At 40.0% G+C, this 20,379-nt stretch overlaps 1 protein-coding gene across 1 annotated transcript; it reads left to right on the top strand.

Moving 5' to 3' along the window:
* The first annotated feature begins 515 nt into the window (after positions 1-515).
* On the top strand, positions 516-14,649 carry LOC113020761 (nuclear GTPase SLIP-GC-like). The gene is made up of 21 exons (XM_026164981.1): positions 516-1,056; positions 2,593-2,634; positions 2,749-2,787; positions 3,209-3,233; positions 3,393-3,479; positions 3,761-3,848; positions 4,737-4,953; positions 5,074-5,289; positions 8,677-8,883; positions 8,976-9,151; positions 10,355-10,448; positions 10,531-10,618; positions 10,733-10,854; positions 11,120-11,293; positions 11,370-11,521; positions 11,660-11,777; positions 11,913-12,021; positions 12,123-12,253; positions 12,461-12,542; positions 12,733-12,814; positions 14,541-14,649. The coding sequence occupies exons 1-21, from the start codon at positions 781-783 to the stop codon at positions 14,608-14,610; spliced, it is 2,595 nt and encodes an 864-aa protein (XP_026020766.1). The 5' UTR covers positions 516-780; the 3' UTR covers positions 14,611-14,649.
* Positions 14,650-20,379: the final 5,730 nt, after the last annotated feature.

The following is a 20,379-nucleotide window of genomic DNA, read 5'->3' as shown; positions in this document are numbered from 1 at the left end:
TTTCATTTATTGTGGGTACATATATTGATACTTTTATGTAATATTAACCATGAAACAGAGCTTTTCTCTTGCTTTTCTCATTTGGTGTAAAAACTCTTAGCAGTTTGTTTAAAACACAGAGAATTAAAATGCATTCAATTTATACACCAATGCAGAACTCCTTTAAAAAGGTATTTCTGAACTCATTTTATGAATAATCCTTATTCCTACTAAATAGTAGGAATAGTCTTAATAGTCTGTATCATCTTGATGATCAGGAAATCGATAAATTGATCACAAGAGCTGGACCTAGAGTGATATTAATTAATTAAATGCTTTAACATTTGCTACCTTTCTTCTGAAAAATGTCACTTACAGGTGAATTTGTTTTAGAACTATTATGGTGCGCTAATAGTTGAACGAAAACGACACACTCCGCCACAAACGAAAATAGTGATTTTCGTTTGCGGTGGGGTGTGGTTTGTGGTTTAGCACCAGTTGAGGGGTGGAGCAGCGAGTTCAGGTGACAGCGGCAAGGGAGGCTGGGAGAAAGAGCTGATACCTGTCACGCTGATTACATTTCTCCCTATTTTAGGAACTGCTGGGGCCCGGAGAGCTGAGAGCGAAGTGAGAGAGCTGTAGCAGTGAGAGTTGGAGTGTGTGAAACGAGTGGCTTTGAGTTGAGAATTGAATAAAGAGGATTATTGAAACGTGACGCAGAACTGTCTCCTTGTGTGTGCGCGCGTCGTAACGGGGATCAGTAACAGAGTGTTACAGTGGCGCCCAGCTTGCCGCTACGATATGTCAAACCCACAGAACCTCCAGTCAGCTCAGATACTGGTTCAAATGATGGCCGAATTGGCGACCTTGCAGCAGCAGCAGGCGGTAGTGTACCGGCGTCATCTGGAAGACCTGCAGGCCCAGACTGAGCAGCAGACACGGGTGCTACAAAACTTTTTGGCTCAGTTTGGGGCTGCTGCGAATCTGCCCCATCTAGACCGGCTGAAACTCTCCTCACAAGACCAACGTTGCCGGTTCTGTGGTTGCCGCATGGGAGCAAGATCGCCGGCAGGGGAGGTGAGCGTCCGTCAAAGAGTGTTTTTCAATGTTTTTTTTTTATGTTTTTTTTTACGTCTAGTATATTTACTTGAATCAGTAATTACACTTTAGTCAACAGGGTTTATGAAGGGGTTATGTATATCAAATAAAGAAATTATCTGTTTTCTTAGTATCTTTATGACTTTATGCGTATTTTTACCCATATTGTCATCAATCCAGTTCTTTTTTTATATATATATATAGAACTGTGATGTTATAGTTGTTATATTTGCTGCTTTTGGCTAGCTCTCTCCTGGAAAAAACACTTCAATTGTCCTTTACTTTTTATCCAGATAAATAAAGGATATATAACATTTAATTTGCCAAAAATTGACGACAGCAGCTACTTTGTGATAGGAATGATCTCTAAATCACTTGATGTTCTTCGTGAGATATATGATTGACCTGTTTTTGACAGATTTTAATGTCATTTAAAATCTGTCACCGAATTTATAACAGCTTAAATTCCGTGCCAAGGTAGGTTCCCCCTGCGTTGGAAGGACACATTCTTGATATTTAGTTCTGAAACTCTTCTAATAATGACTTATGGCTCCTGAAATTTCGGAGGTTTTAGCTGTCTACAATTACACAAGGATACAAATAATTATCAGTCAAAATGTCCTTGGTTTATTGAAATATAACACCTGAGAACAATAAATGTATCATTTTCTGTTGTAACCGACAAACTGAACGGTAATGTAATGACACTCATTTTTCACTTTTTCACTAAAACTGTTCATCCACGTCTAAGTTGGTTGTAATGGAGGCGGAATCAGTTGGATCCGCTCTCCCTGCCCAGCGAACGCTCCCGATGCAAGGGAAACAAATTCTGTCGGGGATACCTACCTTGGTAAAACAAGTGAAACCTGCAGTCAGCTGAGACTGAAGAAGTCACTTGGATGAGTGACGAAACGTTTCTCCAACTAAAAACAATGAACTTTTCGGGATACCAGTTTCGGTTTCTTTGTTACTCCTGGATTCATCAAAAAGGCAACCTGGCCCTCAGGGTAAATGCCGCTGCTTTAAACAGTCATAACAACATTTACTGTAATCGAAACAAACATCCAGAATATATCATGGCTCAGATTTGATTGAATGTAATTACCCTTTAGTGTTAACTGTGAAAGGGATACTGTACAGTTACTATACTTAAACTACAAGTAGAAGTGATAGCGACTTATCATTTTATTATTTCTGTCCTTGGTTTTAATTAATAATCCAAAGGAAAAAAAATCCCCCCCAAACACTTAAAAGTCATGAAAATTCATTTAGATTTAGCAATTTGATGATTCATCCACCTTAAGCATTATTTAAAGTAATGCAATAGTTACTTTTCCAAGTAATAACTTACTTTTATAATATTGTAACCCAGATACTAATTAAATACTTTTTTTGAAGAAGTAACTATAACTAATTACCTTTTCAAAGCATTTTGCCCAATACTGGTAACAATATTTAGCTTATTTTTTTTAAATTCTGTACTAATATGGATTTGAATTGTTTTGATTGTGGTAGGGAGAACAAAACTCAAACCAGGAAACAGTCATTCCTTTTCAAGTAAGTTAAAAATTGTTTTGTTTCCTTGAGATTTAGTATCTATATGACAAATACAATTTCAATACATGTTTAAGTGCTCAGTGTTGTATTCGGCTTTGCACTTTTTATCTGCAGTGTAAACAGGAACATGAACAAGCAGCTGGTTTGGTTAAGGTAAGGGTTATACTGAATTTCAGACATATGAGCCAATACCTGAGACAAAGTAAAGCTCCATTCTCTGGTCTACAGAGACTGACCACTCTCTACAGAAACCAATAAATGACTGAATCTAAAAACTTAATTCATAGGGGGTTGGTGAATATACATTTTGCCCTAGCTAGGGGGTTCGCCAACCGTCTCTGTAGGTCTTTGGGACCGGGACTTAATTATGCAAAAGAATTGTCTTGTAGAATCACAGATGTTTACTAAGAAAAAGGTAATTTATAATGTATTCTTCACCAATCTTCTGGTTGAAAACATAACTGCATTTAGGTTTGTTGATTGTAAAACTTGTACGTTAATGTCCTTCAAATTTTGTTAAAGAACAATGCCAATGCAAGTGATAATTTCCTGTATAACTCATATTCATCCTCAGGTCTTGCCATCCACAAGTGATACAGGTGAGACACATGCATCGTATTTATTGCATCTCATATTATTCTGTGTTTGCAAAAAATATTGATGCCTTTCAATCTACATAACTTTACTAAGAATAACTTTCAATGCTAAGAGAAATGTGTTTTTTGTTCTTATTTTTTTTGTTGTTTTCATCCAATCAGGAAAGAGAAAATCAGACCTTCAAAGTGACCCCAGCAGGTTGCAGTCACCAGCTAAGCGACAGCGTCTGTCTATGCCAGGATTTGAAGGTATTTATGTTTCTTTCTAAACAGTGTCACAGTTTAAGCCAGCACAATTTGTCCAACATCATCTTTGATGCTAGAAATTACTTTTTCTTTGGGCTGTTGTCAAAATTTAACAGTCACATGATGCATGGTATACTAAGTTTGATTGGTAAGTGGTCACATTATGCTCCTGATATACTTTGATTCACACAGTTTTGTTTGTATTTTTAAAATGAGATTTTACATTTTCTGTTTATTCTAGTCTATAATTCCTTCCAAATAGTTCTTTACTTTTATGTCCACAGAAGCAATCATATTTTCTGATGTGAAAAGCATCATGAAAGTTGTACATTCCAGACTAAATGACCAAGACAAACTCAGTGCTTTCTTAAAGTGAGTATTTTTCTTTTCATATTTTGTAATGAATGGGCCTGGTTCCACTCCTGTTCATGTGACAGTTTCACAAACAGATCAAAGACAGATTGTTTTTAAAGAAAGCAAAAATGTCTATAAAACATCCTCAGAAGCTACTAGTTATGTGTAATTTAATCCAATTAAACTTTATGAATGTCACAATGGTTACACCAAGATACAGTCACAGGAATGAATAACCACATCGATGAGGCTTTAGAGTCACCAATTAACCTAAATGCACTAATTGCACGTATTTGGACTGTTGGAGAAAGCCAGAGTACCTGCAGAGAACCGAGGCAAACATGGAGAGAACACGTAAACTCAAAACAAAAAGGCCCCCGATAGTGGTGTGAGACAACAGTGCCAAACATCAAGTCATCGTGTTGCCTGTACATGAACCCTTTTGATTCAATATTCACCAATTTGTTTCTTGTGTCAGTCTGTTTGACGTGTCGGTTCTTTGTTTAGTTTTTTCACGTTATACTTTTGACTTACAGCTGTACAATTATAGTTGACGGAATGATTCAGTAGTAAAACAAACCATCCAAACTAAGACCAACAAAGACTGATATTTTTAGGAAGTTTTGGTGACTTAACTACATTTTCTGCTGTACCTGGCATCTACCAACTCTTTGGGAAAACATTTTCAGTTTAGGTGACACAAAAAGGAAGGTGTGGATCAAAACAACATACAGTAAACAATTGGTGGCACAAGTGTATAAAACTGAAATATGTAGTGATAATTCATTTGATAATAACTACCATTATTACCATTGTAACTGTCTTTTAAACTGTTTTTTTTAATGCATGCTTAAAATGTTATCATGACTGAACCATTTAACCCATATTTAAAATCTCGTTCAACAGGAAAAAGATCAGTGATTTGGAGACAGACAAGAGGGAGCTGGTTGGTGTCTTTGGTAAAACTGGGGCTGGAAAGAGCTCTTTGATAAATGCCATCATCAAAGAGAAGAATCTTTTACCCTCAGGAAGTGTCAATGCCTGCACCTCAGTCATGATCAAAGTGGAAGCTAACACACGTAGCTCAAAGTATGAAGCAGAAATTGAGTTCATCACAAAAGAGGTAAAATGAATTCCCAAAGTTAGATTTGTACTTTAAGCAAAATCATGTGTTACAGTCCAGTTCTTGGGGCATAGGGTTGGGTACATGCCTCAATAAATGGCATGTCATCTATTTTTGTAGGAGTGGCGTGATGAGTTGTGGTCATTTCGTCAGTTTCTTGACAATAATAAAAATCAGGAAAAGGAAGATGATGATTATCATGATGCTGTTGAAAAGCTGTCAGCACTTTATGGACAAGAATGGAGAAGATCCTTTGAAAATCCCATGGACAGCAAATATTTCAAAGAAATTCCAGAATTTCTCCAATCCAGGCGGAAGATGTTGACATATGAATCAGTAAGACAAAAACTCTCATATTTCTTTATAGGAAGCATTCTTGCAAGTGTTGCACTGTGAGCGTCAGCACTGAACAACTCCGCTGTGTTCCAGACTGACTATAACAGACAGCCATGATAGACTAAATACTGGGGATGCTGTCCTAGTTTCACCTGTGGTCTTCACAGGTGAAACTAGGACAACCTGGACAAAAAAGTGAACTGAAGAAATTAACAAAAAACTAAGAAGTAGAAACATAACTCATTTCTGAAAAAATAATTCAGCATAGATTCAAAAGTCCAAAAAACAAAACACACTAAAAATAAGATCCAGTGATTACAACAAAACAGATCCTACTGAGATCCCACAATGACATTTAGATGATCACATCTAAATGATCACATCTAAATGAAGAAAAAACTTATCTGCTCTTGTAATAACTGTGGTTAACAGGATCCAAGACTGGTCCAGGTATTATGTAGAGCATTATTTTTTATTTTTTATTTTTTTTTAAATCGCAGTATAAACCCTTACCTCTTCACATAACAGATTCCTATTTTAATCAACTCTTACCTGTTTTAATATGCCTGGTTTTAAATTCACTGCTGAGCAAAGTTAGCAAAGACTCATTCAAAGTGGCCATAAACTTTAGTGAATCACTGTCTGATAGTCAATTGCATCAAGAATGGCATAAAGTGGTGTAAAACCCTGACAGTCAAAACATGCCAAGTGATCCACTGTAGTGACCCCTTGTAAATAAGGGAACAGCCTAAAGTAGCTTATTAATGTCTCAAAGTGGTGGACAACTGTGCAAAATGCCCACATGAAGTAGTTTCTGCTAACAGTAATACTAGCTGTTGAAACCAAAACAAAATGTCCACAAAAAACACTGGAGCACAGGGAGCAGTTCAGAATCACCTCAGGGGTCAGCAGCACAAAGGTCCATAAATCAAAGGTTCAGGGGGCCGTCTCAGAAGCCAACATCACAGAACTCCCAAAATCCAGAAGTTCAGGGGGCCGACTGTGTGGAAAGCAGCAGCGGCATGGAAACAGTTCCGGAGCTTGACCGCGCGGAAGGTAGCGGCGGCGACAGAGCAGGTCCCAAGGCCGGCCAAGTGAAAGATGGTGGCAGTGACTGAGTTCAGAAAGCTGTCCATGACAAGGAAGAAATCTAGCCAGTGGCCTGGAATGTGGCCAGCGACAGCAAGGTGGTGCAGGCTGAGTTGTATCAGACGCAACAGCAGGAGCAGGTGGCGGTGCAGCAGGCAACAGAGTAGAAGCTGCTGATGCCAGCACTAATGGCTGGACAGGCTCCTCAGACCCTCCAGCTGATATGACGTGATGCTGGCTGGGTTCTCCTTAACCCCCAGCTAGAACAGATGAAAGGCCAGATGGTACAGAAACCCCTGGCTGAGACGAAGCTATCTGGAGCTGCGTTAGACAGCCAGCCAGCTCGGGTTGCCTGTCAGGCTGCAGCAACACATAGTCCATTGAGGGCAGGATGAGCTTGCCTGTGCCGTCGGTGGGGGCTGCTGTAGAGTGTGTGGACAGCTCGCACAAGCTCTCAGCAGAGACAGGAGGCTGAGACAACCCAGCAGAGCACTCAGTGAAAGCTGCTGTGGACCGTTGGGGAGGCTCGAACAGGCTCTCAGCAAAAACAGAAAACTGAGACGCCTGGCAGAGCTCACAGGGGAAGCAGCAGAGGGAGGCTGAGAGGATTCAGAGCTCTCAGCAGATGAGGGCGGTGGTTGAACAGGTGGCTGAGTAATTGACTTCACTGGTGACTGAGCTAATGAGTTACCTGGAAACAGAGCTAATGTCTGATGCCGAGAACTGAACAGGTAACAGGGCTGGTGACAACACTGGAGCCTGAACTGGTGGCAAAGCAAGTGAATGAGCTAATAACTGAGCTACTGACTGAACTATGGACTGCAGTAGAGGTTGTAGCGGTTGTAGTAATGATGGTGTAGGTTTGCTTACAATAACCAGTCCGTTGTAACTGTATGCCAGGTGTTAATTAGCAGCCAACATGAACGTTCGCACACAGGTAACAGGAAGCACTGCCATAGCCAAGTTAGAACCACAGCAACATCTCCTGGAAACCTCCGTAACTGCAGCAACGGCAGGCAGTATGGACAAACATAACGTAACTGTTATCTACAGATGGTAGTGATGGTGGTTGTAATGGTGGCTGAGCTAAGCCTTCTGAGCCTTAAGAACACAAGGAAAACAGCTGGACGGGCTCAATTGAGCTTCCAGCGGAGACAGGAATGGGTGCAGGCACCTTCTGAACACTAGCCGCTCCCACCCGAGGATTAGGTACAGGTGTGGAGACAGACTGTGCCCTGGCAGTATGGGCTCAAATTGTGGTCATAAATATTTTGCACTTGTAAATCAGTTTTGTATTTGTAAATCAGGATTTGTATGTGTAAAAAGAATTTGTGTGAGTGCAAAAAAGATTTGTGTGAGAAAAAATACGTGTGAAACTCTACACTCAAGTTTCAAGTTACAAGTATGAATTTTGACCCTATTTTTCTTCCTTTCATCTGATTGGCCAATGTCATGTCAATCACAAATTTAACAATCCAATCAGAGAACAGATGGGTTTGGCTATTGGAAGGGTGCTGCCCTCACCCGAGGAACTGGTACAGGTGAAGGAAAGGCCGGGCCCTAGCTGCCCTGGGCACAGAGACTGGAGGCAGAGGAGGTGGCGCAGAAAACACTGACACATTCAATATAAGCTAGACTTTTCTACCACCACAAATCATAATGTTTGAAATTACAGTGTCTGAGTTCACACGACAAGGCTTGGAAAACACTGATTCACCAAAGATGGATTCAAAATTCTTTCTGCCATGAAAAAAATTATTTGAAACAACAGTCTTTGATTTATTGTTGTTAACAGTCTTAAATCTTACAATAAACTATGACCAAATATGGAGTGGGTAACACAGATAACACGACAAAGGGTGACAGAGGACTTAAATACATACATGACGTGATCAGGGGAAGTGGTGACACATGAGGACACAGCTTACCTGAATGAAACATAATGACAACACAGGAGAGGATAACACTGGACACTCTAACATGAGACATGGACCTTCAAAGTAAAACAGGAAACATGACAGGCACAGACTAGACACTGAACTCAAACTAAGAACAAAACTCTTAACCAGAATAACACTGGATAACAGGATTATAATGTTCAAAACAGGACAACTAATGAATCAGAAAATAAACCATAATGTGGAAAAAACACCAAAACACAAGAAACTGAAAATGCTGGGTCAAAATGACCCAGAACCATGACACGATGTAATAATTTAAATTTGAGATTAAAAACGAATGACTCAACTTTTAGTGATCAAATTTCCTTAAGCTTTTTACTTTTGTTTTTTATTGCAGGCTAATGAACTTTCTGCACAATTTGTCAAGTACACAAGAAGTGAGTCAAAACAAGGAGAAGGTGATGAAGGAAAAAAGTGGTTTTGGCCACTAGTGAAGTGTGTGACTGTCAGGGTGCCAAACAATCCTTTTCTCCAGCATGTCACACTTGTGGACCTTCCTGGAAATGGTGACTGTAACAAGAGCAGAGATCAGATGTGGAAAGGGGTAATTCATATCTACTGCTCTTTGCTTATACTGTGTTGTCTGTAAACAGTCATCTTTCAATGAAGCACTGAGACATGTTATTCTCCTTTCAGATTGTTGGAGATTGTTCTACTGTGTGGATTGTGACTGAAATTAACCGAGCAGCATCAGAGAAAGAGGCCTGGGAGATCCTGGAAAGTGTCAGTAGTCTGATTGGAAATGGTGGCAAATGTCAGCAAATTCATTTTATCTGCAACAAGTCTGATCTTCTTGATGATTCTGATGATCTGTAAGTAAATTTTGCATACTGACCAACTACAGGGTGTTTCCATGTAAGATAAACCCAGGCTAGACAAAGAATGAAGCACAGGGTTGAGCCTTTGTTGTAATGAATGCAGAACATTTGGCTCAAAGGGAGTCTCATAGGCAGTTACAGTTTTATAAAGTTGAAGATGGTGGACTGAGTAATGAACAGAGAATTTCCTGGCCAGAGTAGAATAGCGGATAATGGGACAGGCAGTGGAATTTTTTAGTTCTAGAGGGACAGCAAGAGAGAAGAGGGTGAGTAATAACAGGAGAGCAGGAGGAGAAAGTGATGCAAATGACATTATGGCAGCTTTAATGTATGTTGCACATAATGTATGATATTATTGGAAATCATGCATATCCTGGTCCTTACAGTCGAGTAATTCAAGAATTCTACATTGTAAAGAATAAGTAGCATTACACTGTCCTTCAGCAACAAAGTTAAAGTAGTTGCTGTGACAAAAAAAAAACATTTCTATGTAAGCATGTCAGCGTGTTGATGTCACGATCCAAATAAAACATGCTGGCCTTTCTCCGAGTGCTTTACGAATAAATGCTACCAATCTCCCATATTTGGAAGTTGTTTGTTTTTTTAAAGAGAAATGCATTAAACAATTAAAGTCATTTTATCATAAATGACTGGACCTGCAAGGCAGACTCGCACAACTGAAACTTAAGAGGTTTAATTACAATGAAAAAATATATAAAATGAACTGGTGTATTAGCGAGAGTATCCAATAACTCGCAGGGACGAAACAAAATCAAATGTTTTTAGAGAAATTAGGAGTTCTTCTTACTATGTTTACAAACACGGCTAAGAGGGAGTCTGTAGTGAACAGGTAAGTATTTTGGTAAGAGACTCTGACAACCCAGGGTAGTAAGTAGGAGCATGAGAGGATATTAACCAGACTACACATTTAAGACTAGAATGCAACAAACTGGAGTACCAGCACCATCAGGCAGAGAAACATTGCCACAGCCAGTCTTTAAATACAATCTACGTGTTAACAATGAGTGGCAGGTGTGCAGCAGTCAGGGAAAGCTCAGCTTGGTAAGAAAGGGAGATTTTACACATTTCACCAAAAAAGGTCAAGAATAAAACAAAACCACCCAGCCTGCCCCAGATTAATGATGGTGATGATAATAGTGATGATGGTAACAGTACATATTTGCACATTTCTTGTAGTTCATCAGCTGATATCCATGATCGAATAGTTAAAAGAAACCTGCAAGCCAAGGATGGAGTAAGGAAAAAATTCAACAAACGAAGCAAGATTAAGGTGAGTTTTATAGGCTGATAGAAAATAATACAGACTCTCCACAGTTGCAAGGATGCTTTAAAATTAAATCATTTTTCCGCAGAAACATTTCCATGATGACAGTTTCAGAGTGTTCACAGTGAGCTCCAAAGAGTTCCTAAAAGGGAAGCATCTAAGTCCAGAAGAAACTGGTAGGTGAAGTCTCAGTGCACATGTTGTTTTAGTTTGCTCTGACTGAAAGAAGAATTATTTATTTTGAATTATAGTACGTAATGTCAAACTGTGGCACTGAAATTTCTTAACAGAAATAACCAAACTTCAGGGATTGTTGCAAGAGCTCAATGACTGTCACTCTGAGACAATAAACTATGTTAATGGAGCTTATGGGATTCTGTCTTTGATTCAAGGAGCCAACTCCAGAGGAGTGGTAAAGTCAAGTAAAAAGATACACAACAACATTCGCTTACATGTTGGCATTTTTCATTTGTCTTTGTGTTTACAATTCTGTTTTTTGTTTATTTATTAATTTATGAGTTATTAAGTGATCGATTGATTCATGTATTTTTGCTGTTCTATTTTACTTCTCAGGTTCATTATTCAAGGAGAGTGACTTTTAAAACCATGTGAAGTTCATAAATCTATAAGAAACGACAAGTATTTTTTATGGTTTTATCCCTTCAAATATTTTTCAGGGTGATAAAAAAGGCAGGATTTGTGCAAAACTTGAGATAATCATGATCCTCCAACTTGATAATGTCAGAAAAGAAATGGAAAAGACCTTTCTGGCTTTCGAAAAATGTCTTGCTGATGGCGTTGAGAAATCCAAACGTTCATATGGAGAAAAACTCAAGAATTTCTTGTATCAAGTATGTATTTTAACTAGTTGTAACAAAAGACACATTTTACACAAATATATATTTAAATAATTGTTTTGTGTTCCAGGGAAGGAACAGTGGTTTTTGTGGGGTACTGAAGCAGGTTGTTGAGAATGGTGGTGTCTACAAACCAAAAAAAGGGAAGCTAATTAACCTTAACATGAAGTTGGCTTCATGTCTGACTGACAGCATTGATGAAGAATTCAGAAAGACCTTCCTGTAATAAAAAAAAAAAAGTTCTAAACAGTCACATAATATTATCCAAAATATTTAATTTATTACATACCACGTTTTTAACATAATGATTATAAAATTGCCACTTCTTTCATTATTAACCAAATTTTTTACATGTTTTAGAAATGACTCAGAATGTGGAGCATTCAATGGAGTCATCAAGACATTTTCACTTAACACTGATTCTCTGATTGAAAAGTACAAAAATACTGAACTGCAGCTCAGATTTCTCAAGACAGAGGTAAGAGATGAAACTTTCCTATACATCAATTCAAACAGTAAAGTACAGTAAAGTAAAACATGAAAAAGTTAACATTAGTTTTGTGAATTGTGATTTAAAATGATGTTGATCCATATTTCATGTTTTGTCTCTAAGGAAGAAAAAATGAAGGCAAAACTGAACAGAATCATCCGGAAACAGAAGAAAAAAGTCTACAGCAGTCTGACAGAGACAATTGAGAACATTATGGAAGAAGGCTACTGCAGTAAGAGATAAGATCAGAGATTCAATACATGGCACTAAAACGCATATTTATGTTCATCATTATTCGGCATGAGAAATTTGAAGCTTTCTGTCTTATTGTAGAGGCTGCAGAATTTAAAGGAGAAGGCATGCTGTACTGCATGAGGGAGACTATTAAGAACCATGTGCACTCAAAGAAGGACATGTTTGAGCAGGCAAAAAATACCATGTTGGAGAAGTTGCACGATTTGATGGTTTGTCACGTTTTATGAAGAAATATCATGACCGTATTTTGTTTTAGCTCACCCAAAGGCTTTTTCTATGTTCAACTGGATTAGACTTATACAAAAATTTATGTTTCCATTTATATTTTTAATCCAGTCTGAAAAAATTCTAAATGTCATTGTATTTGACTTTAACACATTTTTATCTGTGATAAGTAATTAGTTTTTTAAAAATAGGAAAACATCCTGGACATTCTGGAGAAAACTACGAAGGAATCCATTAAATGTTCATTCAAAACTGATGGGAGCTTACTTCCAGGTAAACAGGCTAGTTTGCTGTAATTATATTCCTTTTCTCTTTATCTGTGCAATCTTCTACCTGATACCACTGCGGTTTTACCTATTTGTCTATCTATTTTTTAAAATTAACTTATAAATTACCGAGTCACACACATAATTATGTGAAACACTCTGGGGGGAAACAATTCAAAAAGTGTTTTGTTTTTCAGATGTTTCAACAGAGCTTGATATGGTGAAGAAACATTATGATCAACTTGCAGGCACTCCAGATGATGAAGTGTCCCTTACTGGGTAACTCCTAATATGTTATCAATGTTATTATAATAAATATTTTTACAATTTTTTGTCCTTAACAGTGTTAACATTTATGTTAAGTAAATATGCTGATCAGCATAGGCTACAATGGGTCCATTTTAGGGGAATCTGCAATTTAACATTTAACCCTTTAAGACCTACCATAGAACCAAGTCCGCCAGAGCTTATAATATATTTTTACATGGTGTGGAGCCATTTTTGGGAGCATTTCAAGTTGCTATACATCAATACAACAATTATAGCCCAGATTTTTATAATATGTATTCATTAAGTGCATAGTAATTACATAAATTGCAAAAAAGTGCAATAAACTACAAAAAAATTGAAAATCGTTTTTGCTTTTTTTAACATATATTTCTAGTTAGAGAAATTTAAGAGGCTTATCCCTCAAAACTGTAAATACAAAAAAGTTGCACAAAATAGTTTCCTACCACAGGAAATTTATTTTGAGTGTCTTCATAGTTTTATTTTTGAAATGCACCAATTTTTATATACTGCAGGAAAAACGAAAATAAATATTATACTGCAAATTTGCAAAAAAGCAGCATATGCATCAAAATAAACTATTTCCAGCAGTGCAATATGAGTCCTAAGCATCCCAGAAATGACACAGAAAGTCATAAAGTCAAACATAACTTTTAAAAACACAAGTATAGGCTCATGAGGCCTTGATGGTAAAAAACTACATTTCCGCGAAAATGACGTCACTTCCGGTTTCAGGCAGGTCATGCGGGCATGCGATAGTTCACGCTGATGGACATAGGAAGTGTTATGAACAGCTGATCGGATCGGCAAAGCGTGTTTCTGGAATATTATGTTTTTGTTGCTGCAAGTGCTTTTTATGCAGTTTTTGCAAAGCTATATGTGGAAGGAAACCGTGACCTAGGGCAAGCTGACGGCATAAGATGTAAGTACAACTCCTACGGTTTCATATGCAAAAAACATTATTGCGCTAGCTTACGTGGTTGCAGTGCTACCGGGATTTAAAAATAGTTACGCAAAACAGAGCGTGCCCGCTCCGACCGGTTTTAAAGGGTTAACTATCGCATGTCCGCCATGACCTGCCCGAAACCGGAAGTGACGTCATTTTCGCGGAAATTTAGTTTTTTACCTAAAGGCCTCATGAGCCTATACTGGTGTTTTTAAAAGTTATGTTTGACTTTATGACTTTCTGGGTCGTTTCTGGGATGCTTAGGACTCAAATTGCAATTTCAAAAATAAAACTATGAAGACACTCAAAATAAATTTCCTGTGGTAGGAAACTATTTTGTGCAACTTTTTTGTATTTACAGTTTTGAGGGATAAGCCTCTTAAATTTCTCTAACTAGAAATATATGTTAAACAAACAAAAACGATTTTCAATTTCTTTGTAGTTTATTGCACTTTTTTGCAATTTATGTAATTACTATGCACTTAATGCATGCATATTATTAAAATTTGGGCTATAATGGTTGTATTGATGTATAGCAACTTGAAAAGCTCCCAAAAATGGCTCCACAGCATGTAAAAATATAATATAAGCTCTGGCGGACTTGGTTCTATGGTCGGTCTTAAAGGGTTAAACTAATTATAGCAATTAGTATTCTTTAGGGTGAGGAGTTTTACAATCAATATTAGGATTTAAAAAAAATGTAGACATTATATTATTTCCATTTCCATTGGTTATTGCTCATTGTCAAACCTTTGTTCTGGGATGTTTCAGATTTGCTGACTGGGTAGAAACAGCAGAAGCCTGGTCACAAACAGGTTTTCCCAGAGGAAGTGCGGATTAAAACAAAAAAAAAACAAAAAACAAACATCTAATTTGGTCTCAGTAATTTTTTATTTGTTTTCATTTGGTCTTTTTAAAAGTTGTTTGGTGATATTTGACTTTGATTTTGAGTATGTCATTACCAGTGATTTTGGATTTTTATTTCTGTAAGACATGTATCTTGTAATGATTCAAATCTTGAGGCTGACAAAGAAGTTTGAGGAAAAACTGCAAGAAATTTACATCACATCACTCTACATATATTTCAAATCTATTTTAATCATTTTATTTTATGTGCTTAGTTATGGTTCATCCAGATGACAATGGCAATTATATAGCACATTTCAGTACATGTAAAATCAGTCTACTTAACACAGAAGATAAAAACATGGTAACACTTTATAATACAGCCCACAACTAAGGCATAGTTCCCCTGTAATTAAATGGAATATTGATGTATTTTATCTAAAACTACAATTAAAATTGTAATTTTATTTACCTACAGATATTTAACGGTAGGGATTTCTAAAATGTTTAGAACTATAATGTAATGACTCCTGCAATTTATCTTGTAAACGTTGATTGGTCAGTTAGGGTAAGTAGCTCCATCTCCATGCAGCTGCAGGACTAGTTTTATCTCTTTACATTGTGTCCATCCTCAATTGTTTAATTTCAGTAGTTCTTTTCACTATGGAATTAATTGTCTGATTGTGAGGTGAAAAGTAGTTTTTCATCTCAACCTTTCACACACAAATATGTGTTTTTTGAAAGGTTTTCATACATTAGAGCCACAGCAGAGGGTGTTTGTTTTGAAATTATTGATTTATTTGTAAGGTTAGAGTTTCTGTTTTTTTTTTTAAGGACACATTCACACTTCTTGTCATGCTCTTTATTTGTTGCTTCCTTGCTCCCAACAACCTTTCTAAACTGTCATCTGTGTTTATTCTTCACAAAAAATATTGAAATGCTATTTTATTAAAATGGCTTATATTATGTCCTGGTCTCATCAGTTTTGTTTTCTTCAGTAATTACAAAGTCCACACTGAATCTCTGCTGTACATCTGTGGTCGTGTGAAGCTATATTAATGTAACAGCATGTCAGTGTGTAAACAAAGATCTTTGTTAAATGTCAAAAACAGGTTGTGTCTGAAGGCTGCTACTTTTGTGAATATGTGACAAATTATGTTAGAATTATAATCAATTATAAAAACATGTTTAAATCTTGGTGAACAATGCTCTGAGAAAGAATCATTATCTATGAAATGACTTCAGGAAATAGCTGTGTTATAAAAGGCGTTTTACAATATGTACCAGTACAGACTTGCCCCTGACGGTTAAGTTGTCCTGGGGCAGGAACCATTTTTCCTTGGCTTGGCTTCAAGACTCTAGGATAGGAATACTGGATGTATGTAAATAACTTCTGGCCACTATAATCCAGAAATTACATAAAGGGAAACAGAAAATGAAAAAAAAAAAAGGAATAAAAAAAAACACACCTGTGTTTCACATCTGTTGGTAGTTGGGTTTTTTACTTCTGCTGCATCTTGATGCATGCTCAGTCATCCGACAGAGACTTACAATGCTTCTAGGTGAAAATACTCTTAAAAAGGTGTTTGACTTTACTGAGAAGGCTCATCTAGCACAGCACAAGAAGTCTAAGACCAGGCAACAAGGGAAGTTTGACTTACTTGGTATACGTCGGAAACCACCACAAAATACAGAGAGTGGCCAGAAGAGAGAAGGATGCGACATCGAGGATGTGGACAAGTGGGTGAAGAATTAGTCTGACAAGCAGCTCACCCAAACAGAGAAAAACATCCTTGCTAAAGGGTTGAATTTTGCTGTCACACCGAGACAAATCCCGCTAGTGAAACTGATCAAAGCCACAGAAACAGCAATTTGAAACAACAATATTGCAGAAGTGGAAGCAGAGCAACTACGGACGAAAGTTTGGGTCTGTCTCAGTGTGTTTGCTTTTGGAACTGTGTCTTCATTCCACCGACTTCACATACAAGGGTCAGTACTACAGGGAGAAACATGGGTGTGCCATGGGCTCCCCAGTTTCACCCATTGTGGCCAATTTGTATATGGAAGAAGTGGAAAAGAGGGCTTTGTTATTCTACCCTGGAACACCACCAAGCCATTGGTTCAGATATGTGGATGACACCTGGGTGAAAATCAAATCTCAGCACGTACCACATTTCACAGATCACATCAACTCGGTGGACCAACACATCAAATTCACCAGGGAGGATATGAAAAGTGCCAGGTTAGCCTTCTTAGACTGTGAGAGCTGATGCGTACCGTAAACCTACGCATACAGATCAGTATTTAAGGTTTGACTCTCATCATCCACTGGAGCATAAACTGGGTGTCATTTTACAATATGTACCAGTACAGACTTGCCCCTGACGGTTAAGTTGTCCTGGGGCAGGAACCATTTTTCCTTGGCTTGGCTTCAAGACTCTAGGATGGGAATACTGGATGTATGTAAATAACTTCTGGCCACTATATTCCGGAAATTACATAAAGGGAAACAGAAAATGAAAAAAAAAAGTGATAAAATCCCACACCTGTGTTTCACATCTGTTGGTAGTTGGGTTTTTTACTTCTGCTGCATCTTGATGCATGCTCAGTCATCCGACAGAGACTTACAATGCTTCTAGGTGAAAATACTCTTAAAAAGGTGTTTGACTTTACTGAGAAGGCTCATCTAGCACAGCACAAGAAGTCTAAGACCAAGCAACAAGGGAAGTTTGACTTACTTGGTATACGTCGGAAACCACCACAAAATGCAGAGAGTGGCCAGAAGAGAGAAGGATGCGACATCGATGATGTGGACAAGTGGGTGAAGAATTAGTCTGACAAGCAGCTCACCCAAACAGAGAAAAACATCCTTGTTAAAGGGTTGAATTTTGCTGTCACACCGAGACAAATCCCGCTAGTGAAACTGATCAAAGCCACAGAAACAGCAATTTGAAACAACAATATTGCAGAAGTGGAAGCAGAGCAACTACGGACGAAAGTTTGGGTCTGTCTCAGTGTGTTTGCTTTTGGAACTGTGTCTTCATTCCACCGACTTCACATACAAGGGTCAGTACTACAGGGAGAAACATGGGTGTGCCATGGGCTCCCCAGTTTCACCCATTGTGGCCAATTTGTATATGGAAGAAGTGGAAAAGAGGGCTTTGTTATTCTACCCTGGAACACCACCAAGCCATTGGTTCAGATATGTGGATGACACCTGGGTGAAAATCAAATCTCAGCACGTACCACATTTCACAGATCACATCAACTCGGTGGACCAACACATCAAATTCACCAGGGAGGATATGAAAAGTGCCAGGTTAGCCTTCTTAGACTGTGAGAGCTGATGCGTACCGTAAACCTACGCATACAGATCAGTATTTAAGGTTTGACTCTCATCATCCACTGGAGCATAAACTGGGTGTCATTAGGACGCTACAACACAGAGCGAACACCATCCCCACAGACACAGCGGCCAGGGAAGAAGAAGAACACCACATCAAGAAAGCCCTGAGTAAATGTGGTTATTCCAGCTGGACTTTTGTCAAAGCTGGGAAGGCGCCAAAAGAAAGCTCCAGCCGATCCAGGAGAGAAGGACAACCGCTGCCTAAGCAAAAACCTGTAGTGATCCCGTATGTGTCAGGAGTATTGGAGCAGTTGAGACGCCATCCATCTTCCATCCATCTTCATCCGCTTTTTCCGGGGCCGGGTCGCGGGGGCAGCAGCCTAAGCAGAGAAGCCCAGACCTCCCTCTCCCCAGCCACCTCCTCCAGCTTATCCGGGGGAACACCAAGGCGTTCCCAGGCCAGCCGAGAGATATAATCTCTCCAGCGTGTCCTGGGACTGCCCCGGGGCCTCCTCCCGGTGGGACATGCCTGGAACACCTCACCCCGGAGGCGCCCAGGAGGCATCCTTGTCAGATGCCCGAACCACCTCAGCTGGCTCCTTTCGATGTGGAGGAGCAGCGGCTCTACTCTGAGCCCCTCCCGGATGGCCGAACTTCTCACCCTATCTCTAAGGGAGAGGCCAGCCACCCTTCGGAGGAAGCTCATTTCTGCCGCTTGTATCCGTGATCTCGTTCTTTCGGTCACTACCCACAGCTCGTGGCTATAGGTGAGGGTAGGGACGTAGATCGACCGGTAAATTGAGAGCTTCGCTTTTACACTCAGCTCCCTCTTCACCACGACAGACCGGTGCAGCGTCTGCATTACTGCAGCTGCAGCCCCAATCCGTCTGTCAGTCTCCGGCTCCCTTCTCCCATCACTCGCGAACAAGACCCCGAGATACTTGAACTCCTCCACTTGGGGCAGGAACTCATCCCCGACCCGGAGTGGGCACTCCAGCCTTTTCCGGCTGAGAACCATGGCCTCAGATTTGGAGGTGCTGATCTTCATTCCCGCTGCTTCACACTCGGCTGCGAACCGTTCCAGTGCGAGCTGGAGGCCTTCACCCGATGAAGCCAACAGAACCACATCATCCGCGAAAAGCAGAGGTGAGATTCTGAGGCTGAGATTCTGAGGCCACCGAAGTGAAAGCCCCCTGCCACTTGGCTACGCCTAGAAATCCTGTCCATAAAAATTATCAACAGAATCGGTGACAAAGGGCAGCCCTGGCGGAGCACATCACCCACTGGGAACGAGTCCAACTTATTGCCGGCAATGCGAACCAAGCTCTTGCAACGGTTGTATAGGGATCAAATGGCCCGTAGCAATGGGCCAGACACCCCATACTCCTGGAGCACCCCCCACTCCGAGGGACACGGTCGAATGACTTCTCCAAGTCCACAAAACACATGTAGACTGGTTGGACAAACTCCCATGCACCCTCAAGTATCCTTGAGAGGATAAAGAGCTGGTCCAGTGTTCCGCGACCAGGACAAAAACCGCATTGTTCCTCCTGTCTCTGAGGTTCGACTAGCGGACGAACTCTCCTTTCCAGCACCCTGGCATAGACTTTCCAAGAGAGGCTGAGGAGTGTGATCCCCCTGTAGTTGGAACACACCCTCCGGTCTCCAAGCCGCATTCCGCTTGGCCTGTCGATACCTGTCAGCTGTCTCTGGAGTCCCACAGGCTAACCAAGCCCGATAGGACTCCTTCTTCAGCCTGGTGGCTCCCCTCACCTCTGGTGTCCACCATTTGGTTCGGGGATTACCACCACGGCAAGCACCAACCACCTTGCGGCCCCAGCTCAATGCAGCAGCTTCGGCAATGGAGACGCTAAACATGGTCCATTCGGACTCAATGTCCCCAGTCTCCCTCAGAATGCTGTTGAAGCTCTGCCGGAGGTGTGTGTTGAAGATCTCGCGGACTGGGGCCTCTGCTAGACGTTCCCAGCACACCCTCACTACGCGTTTAGGTGCACCAGGTCTGTCCAGCATCCTCCCCCGCCACCTGATCCAACTCACCGCCAGGTGGTGATCAGTTGACAGCTCAGCCCCTCTCTTTACCCGAGTGTCCAGAACATATGGTCGCAGGTCTGGTGATTCGATTACAAAATCGATCATCGACCTGCGGCCTAGAGCGTCCTGGTGCCACGTGCACTTATGGACACTCTTATATTCGAACAGGGTGTTCGTTATGGCCAAACTGTGATTTGCATAGAAGTCCAATAACAAAACACCGCTCGGGTTCAGATCAGGGAGGCCGTTCCTCCCAATCACGCCCCTCCAGGACTCGCTGTTGTTACCCACATGAGCATTGAAGTCTCCCAGCAGGACAACAGAGTCTCCACCTCCCAGCCCATTGTTCTTTCAGTCGGCTGGTTT

Source organism: Astatotilapia calliptera, chromosome 4 (genome assembly GCF_900246225.1).
Source record: "Astatotilapia calliptera chromosome 4, fAstCal1.2, whole genome shotgun sequence".
In the NCBI taxonomy this organism is placed as follows: Eukaryota; Metazoa; Chordata; class Actinopteri; order Cichliformes; family Cichlidae; genus Astatotilapia; species Astatotilapia calliptera.
This window is presented reverse-complemented; position numbering and strand designations above follow the sequence as displayed.

Coding starts and splice junctions, on each gene's coding strand:
- LOC113020761 (XM_026164981.1), top strand. CDS start 781: ATGTCAAACCCACAGAACCTCCAGTCAGCTCAGATACTGGTTCAAATG. Junction 9,152..10,354: donor CTTGATGATTCTGATGATCT/GTAAGTAAATTT, acceptor CATTTCTTGTAG/TTCATCAGCTGATATCCATG. Junction 12,543..12,732: donor TGATGGGAGCTTACTTCCAG/GTAAACAGGCTA, acceptor TTTGTTTTTCAG/ATGTTTCAACAGAGCTTGAT.